General features: G+C 52.5%; 1 protein-coding gene across 1 annotated transcript in view; it reads right to left on the minus strand.

The window, feature by feature from the left end:
• Positions 1-13,343, minus strand: part of JPH2 (junctophilin 2) — a 30,211-nt gene that overhangs the window by 1,792 nt on the left and 15,076 nt on the right. The window contains exons 3-4 of the mRNA XM_010569796.1: positions 3,624-3,742; positions 71-147 (exon numbers count right to left, since the gene is read on the minus strand). Coding sequence (XP_010568098.1) covers positions 71-147; positions 3,624-3,742 — 196 coding nt within the window. The remainder of the gene's footprint in view (positions 1-70; positions 148-3,623; positions 3,743-13,343) is intronic.

The raw sequence follows: 13,343 nt of genomic DNA on the forward strand, positions 1-13,343 counted from the left end.
CGTCCTGCTCGTGGAGCTGGGGGCTCTCGGGGGGCGTGGGGGGCGGCGGGGCGCCCCCGGGCCTCGGCGCCTCTTCCTCCATGTTGACAGCGTGCTCGGCGTTCTCCACGATCTCCTGCAGCAGCTTCCGCTTCTGGTACTCGGGGCCTGTGGAGAGAGGGGCTGGGTGTGAGGAGCTGCCCCGGGGGCCGGAGGGACAGCAAGCCGCGCCACCATCACGCCTTTGACAGCTGTGCCCCCAGCCACGACGCGTTTGGGGATGACCGCGAGGGGGTCCGGGCTGGAGGCTGGGACAGGAGGTGCTCCCAAAGCAGAGGCTGCTTCCAGGAGGGATTTCCTCCAGGAGCAGCCGGAGGCTCTGAGCCCCACCGCGTGCTGGCTGGCTGGCTGGGAGGAGCCGAAGGAGCAGGCAGGGAGCTCCAGATGAGGGTAAAGAACCAGGGAAAATCTGCAGCTCAGCTTTCTGCGGTCACACAGATAGGTTATCCTGGGGCTAAAGAGAATCCAGCTCCCATCCAAGTTTGGGGTTTTTTTTTAATGGCTGGGAAGCTCTTCCATGTGGCTTCTTTGGTGTCTAATAGCGTGGTAACTTCACAACTGATACGGGGGATGCCCAGTCTCCTTGGGAAGAGTAGGTATTCCCAAATTACCTACCTGTCGTCCCTCACAATGAGAAAAACACGTTTCTCATGCACCAAGCAGGGCTGACAGTTTCACAGCTCTCCTTTCTGCACTGAGCCCCGCAACAGCAGCGAAATTACCTGGCAGCGTCACACAAGGTGACTCGGGGCTTCAGCTTTCATTCTGGCCTCATCTCCCATGCCGACTTGTCAGCTCTTAGCAACATTGCTCTCGCTTCAATTATTCACCTATCATTAAATCTTTACTTCTTGTTAACCCTAGGCCGTGTCTGCAAAGCAAATTGCAGCCCAGCTACAGTCTGGGGAAGTCAGCCAGAGCCTGACACCAAAGATATCCATTGTGCTGGGTGGCTGGCTGAGCAAAATCCACCACTGAACAACTGGGAATATCTTTTGGAAAAACAACCCTGCACAGTGCTCTGCATGCTGGGACCTGCGCTGGGACAGGGGTCCCTGCACATCACCACAATGCTCATAGCAAGTGAGAACAAGAAAAGCGCGCTCCTTATGGGCAGCACGAGGTCGCAAAGCAGCTTGTTTGAAAGCAAAGCACCTGCTTTTGAAAGTGGCTTTGGCCTCATTCTGCTGCATCCAAGTGATGCTGAAGGGTGCAGATGTACAGGGCTTGCTCTATGCTCCTGAATGGCACGGACTCTGGAGCCGTGCCATCCCTGGCTGCCTCGCAGTGCCTCCCCTCATCTCCTCCACTCCAAAGACTGATACAGACTTGAGCCTGGTCGGGAAACTGGGATTGGTGCTCCCTTCCCTCTAATAAATCAGTGGTGTGATTTGCACACTGCTACCTCCTGCCCACGCAGGCAATGCCTCCGTTTGGAGTGGGCAGTAGGGAGTAAAAGGGCACTGATTTTAGCTGCTCTGCCCTGCCTGCACGCTCCTGTCAATCAGCAGGCGACCCATTCAGGGCCATTTATTTCTGGCTGCAAGTGGATTATTTGGAAGCCGTTTCAACAGTTGTTCAGACTCCTCAAAATAGGCTGCCTGCAGCTCCAGGCTCCTTGCTCTCTCCTGCTGCTTTCTCCTCCTGAATAATTCACACCAAAAAAAATCCCAACTGCCTGGAGGGCACTGCACAGCTCCAGTCCTCCTCACCTCCCCACCGTCACCTCCCAGCATGACATTTCAGCAAGGGAGGGCTTTGGCTTACATACCTCTCCTCTAAGCTACTCAGGTTGATATCCTAAAGGAAACCCAGGGCTCAATACTTATTAGAGATACGGGGCTTGCTGAGTAGGATTGCCCTGTGCCAGACGTAGCAGGTTCTATCTGCCAGGGTAGCAGGGGGAAACACAGCTGCCGAACACTGCCAGGCTCTCCTGGCTGTGTGACCAGCAGCTCCGAGTCCTAGCAAAATCCAAGGGTGGACTTTTGTCTGTTTGTTCTTTGATGGTGCAGCTGTGCAAGAAGAGACATTTCCCCTTGTTGTGCACTTAGGGAATTCAGAGGTTTAAAAGAATCATAGAAATAAAAAGTGCATCAGCAGCTTACAAGGCCATCGAGAGAGGCCAGGACCCAAGCGAAGCCCTATATAAAAGCAGCGAGAGGATTCAGCTCCTGAGGAGCCAGTAGTGGAGGCCAGGCTGCTTCAGGCATTTTGCAGGGACTGTTTCAATTGTCTCATTCAATTGCCATGGGTGGAAAAAATAATCTAGCTAGATGTCAAAAACCTCCCATCAGGAATTCCAGTTTCCTTTGCCTCTGTGCTATAAATACCCCAGTGTGCAAAGGGTGAATGTGGAGCTGTGAGTGGCAGCTGGGGGGCTTATGTCAGGATCAAGTGATGTTTAGCTATTGTTAAATGAAGTGCCACACGCTGGCTCACACCCATGCCTGGGTGCTGTGGTGTTTCCCCACTCAAAGCCAGCTCTGACGGGCCTTGCTGGGTGGTGGGGAGGAACAGGCAGCCCTCCAGCATGGCATCTGCCCAGCTAGTAGGTGCAGGGCAAGGTGGGAGTACAGGGAATTTAGGCAAATCTGTCAGCATGACTCCCCGGCCAAGCACCGGGTGTGAGCCATACCCATTTCCCACTGTGTGCCCTGTGCCGGGGTGTAGTACCGGAGACCCAGAGGCACTGAAAGCAGAGCAGGAGCAGGTGGCAGGTTTTGCTGAGCATGAGTCATCCTTTGGCTTCTACCCCCAGTTTTGCCGCTCTGATGGTCCCTTGGGATCCTGCCTCAGCAGCCACAGGGCACTTGTTCTAGGTAACAAAGCTGGTAATAAGAAAGACAGGATAAAAATGTAGGCACTGAAATCCTTGTCTTCTGCTCTGTTACTACCTTCCCTCTCTCGAAAGGAAAGCTTTCCAGGAAGAACATATCTCCAGCTAACTCAGTCTAGGGAAAGGTAATGGCATTCACAATGGTGCTTCTAATATTACACTTCCGATCTACTAATCCTCAGTGCTTGGTCTCACAGAAGGAACCTCCCAAGTGTTTTCCCAGCCACATAATCAGCAGTGATGCTAACAAATAAATAGGGAATCAGGGAAGTAGTATTTTGCATTAGCAACTTTCTTATAGGATATTACAGCCTCTAAGTAACCAAGTCTGATTGTACCCTGGTGCAGTGTGGGGCCCCACAAGATATGGGCTTGTGAGTCAATGTGCAAAGCTGTTCCAAGAAAAAGCCACGAGGAATATATCTACAGGAGTGCTCCAAATAAACTTGAGCTTGCTGCCTGCCCTGCCTGGCACTGGGAGGGCTTCAGCACATGGAGAAACATGAGGAGAAGTTGAGGGACTGTGGGTTATTCCTCCAGGGTATGGTAACATATTCCAGCAGGTAGAACAGTAGTGTAAGGAGGACAGCAAATCATCAAGAGCATGGGGCTAGCTGAACTCGTGCGAATGAGGATTTAGGATAGACAGGAGGGCAGCTTGTGGAGTTATAAAGCGGGTGAAGCATTTGAACAGATTCCCCAAGGAAACTGCAAAATCCCTCTTAGAAGATGCCTCTGGTCCTACCTGGCTGATAGAAGTCCGGGGAGAGCTCCCTGGCCATCATTCTGGCTATGCCCGATTCATTGTTAGCTGCCTGAGCTGCCTGCTCTGACCCTTCAGCCTTGGCTTTGGCATGAGCCGTCCTGCGGAGAGAAGAGGGGAGAGAAGAGGGGACAACAGTGAGCACCGTCTGAGCCAAGACTGTCCCAGCTTGAGCAGCGGACCCTGCAACAAAATCAAATCAGCCCATCTGGCATAACAGCACTCAGCACTTGCCCACCTGACCCCAAACCCCCACACTTGAGGAGAAAAGACCAGATTTTCAACAAGTGTGTGGCACAGCTGCTTAAGGCTAAGGTGTGAAAGTTGCAAGTAGTCACACAAGGGAACAGGGCAGGTGTATTTGCAAACGTGAGCATGTTCATATGTTGCAGCGAGGCATCAGGTGCTGTAAAATGGGCTTGCTGCCGTGCTGCGAAGTACTGAAAACCTAGCTCAGAGGAATGCCTAAAGCACCACCACAGGCATCTCTGGAGCATAAGGGGACAATAACGTGATGGCTGAACACCACTGTGCTCTCACCAGCCCTGAGCTGCTGCACCTTGCCAGAGGCAGTGTGCTCCTGCCCAGCACACCAGACACGTTTTACCCCAAATGTCTTTCCAGCAAACAATGCACATTGTCCAAGGGGCTTCTTTACTCACCGCAGCCTGGGGGGCCGCTCTCTTTTCCAGTGCTAGGAAAGGCAGAGCTATTGCCTCCCTCTCAGCTTGGCTCCCCGAGTCCTCTCCACTCCTTCACAGCACATTGCCTCCTTGCTCCAAAGGGCTATAGGGCTATCAGTTATTTTGCTGGCCGGCTGTCATATTCCTCGCATGCCTCATCCTCGGGGCCCTGTGATCTTTACGCTAAAAGAAGGGCTGGCTTTACAGCCCAGCTGCTTGTGGTCTGGGAAGGAGCTGACTTCAAACAGCAAAATTGCACCTTAAAATAAGGGAGGGTGAAGCATAGTATATTCAGCTGCTTTGTTCCACCTGGGGCTTACAGAGAACTGCTTTCCTCATGCTCTCGCTATCATGTTTGCCGAGGCTCCCTGTATGTCCCTTGCAGCATGTGATGGAGCATACGCTGGCTGCACATGCAAAACGACATATTTGTGTGTGGACAGTTAGATAAGCAGTTAGCAGCCCTCAAACACCAATTCACTACGAATTACAACCTTTAATTGGTCCTAGGGTGTTTGATGAGTCCTTTTCAGACTCAGGTTGGTATCTGGTCATGTTTTAGGACAAAACATGAGGAAACATGCCGTTCTCATCCCTGCAGCAAAAATGTTCCAGAGGAATTTTTGGACTTCAGTCATGAAATCAGGATTAATTCTTTCCCATTAAACTGAGATGCAGTACGCAGACAAGACTAGCTTTAGTCTGAATAGTCGACAGGTGCAATGAAAAGGTGGATAGAAATGCTGTTCAGAGATCCTTAGAAGGTAGGAGATATATATATACACATACATAAACACACACCATTTTGAGTAGCTGCGGGGAAAGAACTAAATGTAGGGCATTAATCCCAACTGATACAGGCAACAGTGTGACTTGACGGGGAGCCGAAAATGCTGTTCAGGACCCTGCGATAGAGAAGAGGGTGCAGAGCTGCTGTGGCTCAGCCTGTCTCTCCCTGGGATGACATCCCGCTCTGCTGGAGCCATGATTCACCTCCCTGCCCACACTCACACATTATCTCCCCGCTTTCTCTGCAGGCTGAGTTGCCTAGGATTGCTGTCATTCTTGGTCTTCTTCTCCAAAATTATTACAACTCCTGAAAAAACCTAGAAACAAGACACGATGAGGCAGAAAACAGCAATTTTAAGCTGCTGCTCACAAGCAGGAGGTCTGAGGCAGCTCTGAACAGAGAAAGCACCTCCTTTTTTGGTAGCATATAATCAGCGTGATTAATTCCACTATAATCTGGCAGGGGCCAAGGGGGATGTTTCTGTGCTCTCCATGCCTGGGGGATCAGAGCGCGCTGGGCGCGGGGCACACAGCCTGCCCGGCGCCAGTCCCAGGAAGAAGCTTGCAAAGTGAGGATCCAGCTCTTCACCTCAGCAGGACGTGCTCCGACCCCTGGCTTTGTCCTGCTGCTCTCAGAGGATGGGATTCACCATACAGAGATAAAATCCTCCCTTTCAGCCGCTCACTGAGCCAAGCAGAGGCTATCCCGGCCACTTTCCAGCCAGATAATCAGCCAGCTGGCCCCAGCTGGGGCAGCAGCAGGCAGCTCCTGGGAAGCAGACGGATGCTTTCCTAAAGATGATTTCCAAAAAAGTCTGGAAGTGGACTGGATGAAGGGTCTGCTCCCTCCACTAGTAAGGACAGAGCCAGACTCATGCCGATGTGTTACCAAATGGGTGCAGATGGCTCCCGCATGCTCAACTCTCCCCCAGCATCTGGGGCAAATGCGAGGGAACAGCCTGGGGGTGGTGGAGGTGACAAGGCAACTCCCAGTTACGCTCTTGTCCTGCTGGAGATTACCTTTCCTCCAGAGAAGCTGCTGGATGCTATCTGGCTGCTGTGTGAGGCTTGAGTACTGCAATTCCTGCGGGTAAAATGGCGAGGCCAGGAAGACCCCAACCTGGGTTGCAGAGGCTGCGGCGAGGATGCTGGGGGTGGTGGGGAGCTGAGCTGGCTGGGCTGGGCCATTGCTGTGAGCCACCGTGGCCCCAAGGCTACCAAGGCTCTACAGCAAGCCCTCCTGGGCACAGAGGGGCGTGAGGCCAGGGAGGCCATGGGACAGCTCCCGAGCTCCACACATAGAGCTGTGACAGCAAGCTGAGTGGCACGACTTTGGGATCCCCCCCTGCCCCGGGGATGTGAGCTGCATGGCAGCTCTGCCCGGCTGCCTCGCTCTGCAGGACACTCCCGACCTCTGCTCCTTGTCCCCCTGCTTGCAACGTCATCCAGAATGTTTGATCTGGGGGACTAAGATCAACACAGCTGCAGCTTCAAATCTGGCAGCTCCGGCACACCACGTTGGCCCTGCCGGCATCCCGGGGAGGCCGTGGCACAAGGCAGAGCACTGCTCTCCCCCAGCCACCAGCCTGGCCCCGGCAGGGATGCTGATGCCCTGCACTGGGTCCCTCCGTCACTGACATCATTTATTACAGCTGCAACGAGGTGATAAACATCTGGCTTACGGAGACACAGCGTGGTGTTTGAAGTAAATCTCCCCCGGCTGTGCCGCGCATCCCTGCGGCACGAAGGGAAGGCACTGCTGCTCGCAGCCCTCCAAAAAGCCACGCTGAGGGTTTAGTAACACAGTGACAAAGCACAGCCTAGAGGAAAGGGCCCAGCCATAATAATAACATCTAACTTGCCTGGAGTATTTCTGAATTTATTATTTGTCCACATGGCTGGCAGTGCCTGGGAGCTCAACGCAGAGAAAAACTTGGCCCCAACTGCAAAGCAGGAGACAAATCCCAGCTGCCTTGCGAGAGCCCAGCACACACAACCCACACCACAAAAGCCTCTCCCAGCCCATAGCCCAGGGTCTGCCGGGCACAGTAGTTAAAAAAAAAAAGCTCAGGCAGGTTTGAGGGAAGCAGGAAGGTGATCTTCAAGCCTTAGATATGAAACTTAATATAAGAGGAAAAACTTCTTCCAAGGTTAAGATCTGCTCAAAAAACAGAAACAGCTTTTGCAAAAAGGAAAATGCTGGCCTTTTATTATATGCATATAAATTTGATACTTTTCACGCAGCGCTTGAATCAGGGCCACACTTTTTTATTTACTGCTGGTTGTGCTGTCAGCTCCCAGTGCCTCTGTAGAAAGCAGCCCACGCAAAAACCATCAGAGGAGAAAGTCTGGAGATGGAGGGGGTCAGGGTGAAACTGAACCAGAGGCCCATGGATTTTATAGCACCCAGCAGCAGAATTCAAAAGCCCCTTTTCAAGGCAGTGCTGAAAAATGAGCCACGAACATCAAACACGACCAACTGGGGGCAATAAACACAGAGAGGGGACTTTACAAACCAACGCTGGTGCTCCCTGTCCGAAGCGAGACACTACTGTCCGGGATGAGCGCTTCCCAGTTTCACCCTGAGCCATCTCCCCAGGCAGCGCTGTTAAAAATAGCTCCAGTGAATTCTTTGCAAGGAGGAGCAGCAGCCCTGTGCCGAGCCGAGGGGAGGTATGTGGGCAATGCCTGCAGCCCCCATCCCAGCCTCGCTGCCGCTGCCTGCCGACAGCACCGGCTGGGTCACAGCGGCTGCTCTAGGGCTGCCCCGGACAGGGAAGCTTCACACCCCAGCTGGACGGGTGGGAGAGGGAGGGTTAAATGCATCTGCTGTTTTATTTGCTCCTCTGGCATGGCTCTAATACTCTAATAGTTTTTGTACTAGCGCAGGACAGAGCACCACTCCTGTCCTTCCTGGCCGTCTCCCAGAAACACTGCCTGAATCATTCCTCTGACAGCTACTAAAATCCCCTGTGGATACACGAGCCGCAGCTGAGCACCGTGCTAACAGGTGAGACCCAAAGCCAAGCCAGCATGCCCATCTCTTTGGACAGTTTATGCAGTTTTGCACATCCACATTGGATTAGACTGTAAATGAGATTGGAATTAGCAGAGAATACTGCAAATACCAGACGGGGCTGGGGCGCCTGCAGGTGCAGCGATGACCTTGGGGCTAGAAATAGAGGAAGAGCTTAGCTCTCTGCCCAAGCTATTGCACATTTGCTTATTAAGGGAAAGACAGACCTGTCCAGCACTGTCCTTCCTTCTCTGGGGTCTCCCTCCTCCCACTGATTCAGCAAACCCTGACCAAGGACCAGCTGAACACCTTTTTCTTGCCATTCTTGATGTCATGAGCTGCCAAAAAGGCCATTAAGCAAATATAATTCATCAGTCAGCTCTAGTAAGGGGGACTTCTGCTGAACTCCTCTCTCCTGGAAACTGGGTTTTCCACCCCCAGGCAAATCCCTGCTCCAGCATCCAGCAGAAATCATTCGGCCTTCTGAAGAAACTTAAGTTACAGTTTGTCTTGGCAGGAATGTTTGCAGCACTCAGAAGGGATAGAGGGAAAGCTGCAGAAACGCTTTTGCTGATGACAACATGGTCCCTTCTGGATTCACATTGCGAAGGGCAAGACACACAGACTTGACCAACACAGACCTGTGTTGGGGGTTGGACTAGATAACCTTTAAAGGTCCCTTCCAACCCAAACCATTCTATGATTCTATGACCTGACCTGGACAGACACTTTCTGGCTTCTCCGTTTTCCATACTGTCTTTGGACTTGTGTCACCTCTATAGTTGGAGCATCCCTTTCTTCCTGCTCAGTTCCAATCCATCTCCTTTGTGCCTCTCCCTCTGCCTCCCTGTGCATACAGATACCAGCAAATCTCTGCTACTCTCATTTGTAACCAGCCCATGGGACTGGATATCCCTTTTCAGTCCATTTCTCATGCCACTTTCCCAGCCCACAGTCAAACCTATCTGTGTGTCCCACTCCATGGGCGTCCTGTCCTGAGAGCCAGCTGTACTTTTCGCCCTCCTTTTGCTCTTCTTGCTCCATCATTCATGTGCACGTACCCACTCAATTTAGACTTTGACATCCCTGGGGTGCATGAGTCTTTGCTGGTTTCTGTTATGGACTCTAAACCTGCAAGGTGTGATCTAAATTGTGAATTAAGCATAAATCAACACAAACTGCCTCCTAAAGGAAACACCTCCATATCACTGTAAAAGAAATCCCAAATGAGAAGCCATCCTGACCTTGCAGAGCAGCTCTGCCCTCCAGCCTCCCTTCCCTTGCAGCCAGTTCATGAGATGTCCCAGGCTTTTCACTCATGGTACCAGCACTTACACAGAAGTGGTGGCACTCTGTACATGCCCAGGCTACTTAGCTGGATAAATCAGACCTTTTCTCCTTCCTTCCACAGAAAGGGCATGAACAGACCATTCAGCCAGGAGAAAAGCATCCTTTTCTGTGCCGTGCTTCAGGAGCACAGGCCTGGCAGAGCTCCCTGCCACCTAATGAGCTCAGCAAGCATTAGCCTTTATGATTACTTGGTGAATTTTTAAAATACCGAAATGTTATCCTCAGCTCTAAATAGCTCAGAGCCACTTGCATCTTTCACCAAGGGATACTTCCCCTTGGAACAGTTAAAGTGATATTAATCTTACAGCAGACATATCTGCAGCTGTCTTCAATAAGATGACAACCTACGCACCCCGGCCCTGCGTACGGGAGATTTGATCAATTAATCTCCACTACCGTGACTGCCCCACAAGCCAAGTGGGACCGGGTGGGCAGCTAGCCATCAGGGCTCGGTCGTGGCAGCCCGCATCGGAGCCCATGTGCTGCGACAAGCCGGCAGGACTGGCATAGACCACAGCTGCTGTTTCCCCCGCAGCCCTTGGATGCCAGCAGGCAGCTGCCTGGAGCCGGCTCTAAATGGAGCAGTGCAAGCCAGAGCCTGCCGGCTCAAAGGACTGCCGGCCACCGGTATGGCAGCACGGCCACGGGGCCACTGCATTGGCCCCAGACAGGCCGGACGGGCAGCTCCCTGCCCTGCTGGAGCCCCTCCTGCCAGCACAGCCAGGCTGGGAGCAGCTCATGAGAGCATCCACAGAGACAGCTTTGGGGAGAAAAAGGGGAGATTTCCAGCTGCCAGCTGGACTCCCTCCTCCTCTCCCTGGTTTTCAGGTCCGCTCTTCTCTGTGCTGCCCTGAGTGCAGATCAAGCGGAGCTCAGAGGGTCAAGTCTCCCAGAGCAGCACAGCCTTGGGACTATGTACAAACGCCACTGATTTGTTCCAACTTCCACCACACCGTTACCAAAGGGGCTCAGCTAATGCTCTGGGGACCCTTATTTAATTACCTACCACTGCAAGATCAAGGCAGAGGGGTTATCCCACTAGGAAGTGCAGCAAAACATCTTTACAGCACATATGCAATCAGGGTCTTCCAGCCTTTCGTCCCCCATGTGCTCCTGCCTCCCTGCCTATACCTGCACTGAGCGGGCAGGGGCTGCTGCCTGCCCTGCCTGGAAGAATGAATTCCCACTTCCAGGAAAACACCAGGGCTGCAGCAGTCATTTGTTTCGAGGGAGCACAGCCTGACTCAGGAGCAACTGCCCAGCCCCAAGCTTTGCCAAACGGACAGCATCCACAAGCCGAGTGTGTTCTACCCAATTGCCAGCTCTGCCAGCGCTAAAATGGGTCAGAAAGCATGTGTTTTCTCTCCAAGATTGTTGTTTTTTTCAGCAAAAAGTTTTAGCAACTTCTAACTTGAATGTTTTTTGGATTTCAGCAATCCAAACCAAAAGCGTGAGGAACTGCAGTATCTGTTTTGTGGGGTTTTTTCCCCAGTCAAAAAATAAAAACAGGAAATTTTTTTTTTTTTTGGAAATGAAAGCAGGCAGATTTCTTAAAATATTGCATTTGGTCAGAAGCCCAATTATTCATCAAATTTAAGGCAGAAACCTTTTTCTCCCAACCCTCTACATCTCTTGAGTTGACATTCACAGATCTGAGGTCCAGGAGAAACAAGAGAGGGAGCAGAGAGCTGCAAGGGCTGCCAGCCCACTGCCTGGGCTGCAGCACCCACATCCTCTGCACCTGCATCCAAAGTTGCTTAAGGCACCCAGGTCGATGGGACACAGGTCCCTCCTGGCACTCACTGAAGGCTCAGCAGTCCTCACAGGAGCAAAATGACAAAAACTTGGGCTCAGAAAGCCAGAGTCTGGCTCGGCACCAGGCTAAGCTGAAAAAAACGCACCTCCTCCAGGAGGAAGGAGGGTTTCTGTATCTCAAGCTTTATATTTAAATTGGACATTTTACTTAAATATTTTTTCTTTTTCAAGATAAGCCTATTTCACATTCCACTGAACTGACGATAACCTCTGAGCAAAGCCTGGCTGAATCAGATGATTTTAAAGCCCGGCTCCCTGCTGGCTGATTTCAAGCATTTGGATGGGAGTCAAAGCCTTCCTGCTCCACGCGGCAGCAGATCAATTGAACAAGAAGCTACCATTTTCCACAGTCGTTTTTGCAGATTAAAGTCACACTTCATTTTTCCCTTTCTGTGTTTGTAAGCTGTTGAGATAAGGACTTCCCACAAGGTCAGAATGAACAGCCCATTAATTCCACTTTCCCTGCCTGACCGGCTATCTGATTCATACCCATCCCTGGGGCTGACGTTCTGCCATCCCGACTCTGCTCCTCTTGAGGGGATCCCTGCAAGCCACAGCCCCGCTCACTTTGACCCCAAAGACCCGGGAAGCCCTGGAGAAAGCAGTTTGCTGCCCAACAGATGCTTTCTCCTTGGAGCTACTGAAAGTGCATGCTCCCTCTTACCCTAATAGGACATGAAAATGCCTAAGGAAATTCACGCGAGGCTGGTGGAAAACAGATAAAGCTGTGCGCACCCTCCTCTAGAGTCAAAACGCATCAGCATAACAAGCACGGTGGGCCAAAATGTGCCAGGCTGGAGCCACAGCCAGCCTGGGCTGGAGATGAGGCCAGTCTGGGAAAGGGATGAAAAAAGGGGTGAAGACATCACGCCATCACTCATTTCACTGCACCAAACCCCTCCAGCCTGCAAAGCCCTGCACACGGTGGGGACACATCATGGGGATCCTGCAGCTGGGGCAGGTGTCTGATCCTGGCACTGGACCCTAAACCTGGGGCTCGCTGTCCCCATGGCCATGCGGGGCCAGGAACGGAGAGGGTCTCACCCGAACCCTGCAGTCTGCTCCCTGCCCGGCTCCAGCAGCCAGGACAGCAAGGGTAAGCTAGAAGGAGGGGTGAGCCCAAGGGCCTTTTGGGGTCGGATGAGGGTCAAGCAGCAATCTGAAACAGGCAATACCTCTACAGAGCTGGAGACTGGTGCGCTGGGGCAGCAAAACCACAAAAACTCAGCCCAACCAAGCCCAAACCAGCCCTGCTCAGTCCCGATCATGAGGCTGTAAAGACAAAGCCCTGGCTCTGGGACAGGAGCTAGGTGTCCCCATCTCCAAGACGCGAGTGACACGAAGTGCCTGAGCTCCCAATCCAGGGCATGGGGAGGCTCGTGTGGAAGTGTTGCTCCTAACCAAACCATGCGCAGTGACAACACAACACCATGGCACAAGGCAGCCAGGGGCATTCTTGCTCCAAGAGCTTTGAGAGAAACCCAAGCTGAAGTGGTCCTGGCCATGGTGGCACAGGCCAGGCAGGTTTCCCTTCATCATCCCCACAGATGGTTATCCTGGACACCGACCTCAGTTTGTGCTAAGCCATGTGGAGGAGGTCACGCCTGCTCGGGAGCTGCAAGGGGAAAAGGTCTTTATTCAGCTGGTTTCATGGGAAGGAGTGAGCACTGCTGGCACTAATGCTGTACAGAAAGTGGGAGAGTCCCAGCCCTGGGCTTCAGTTGGTGCAGAAATACATGCCAGCGACTGGGTTTCTATTAACCAAGAGTGAATGAAACAAGATTATCCTCTTTACAAACACACTGAGCTCTGTGAGAAATGTCTTTGCTGGGAGAGCAGGACCGAGGAGTGTCCCCTCACTGCTGTGTCCTGGCACCCAGCTATGGCAGAAGCCGCACGGCTGCCCTCGTTTCTCCCTGCCTACACGCATGCTGGCTCTCTCCGAGCTCTGCTTGTGGAAGCACCGAGATGCTTATACGCACTACGGTGCGGCTACACCTTGCTCGGCATGAGCTGCCCCCTGCACCCCACAGGGAATCGGGGGGGGGG

This window comes from Haliaeetus leucocephalus, unplaced genomic scaffold (genome assembly GCF_000737465.1).
Source record: "Haliaeetus leucocephalus isolate CR32 unplaced genomic scaffold, Haliaeetus_leucocephalus-4.0 Scaffold273, whole genome shotgun sequence".
In the NCBI taxonomy this organism is placed as follows: domain Eukaryota; kingdom Metazoa; phylum Chordata; class Aves; order Accipitriformes; family Accipitridae; genus Haliaeetus; species Haliaeetus leucocephalus.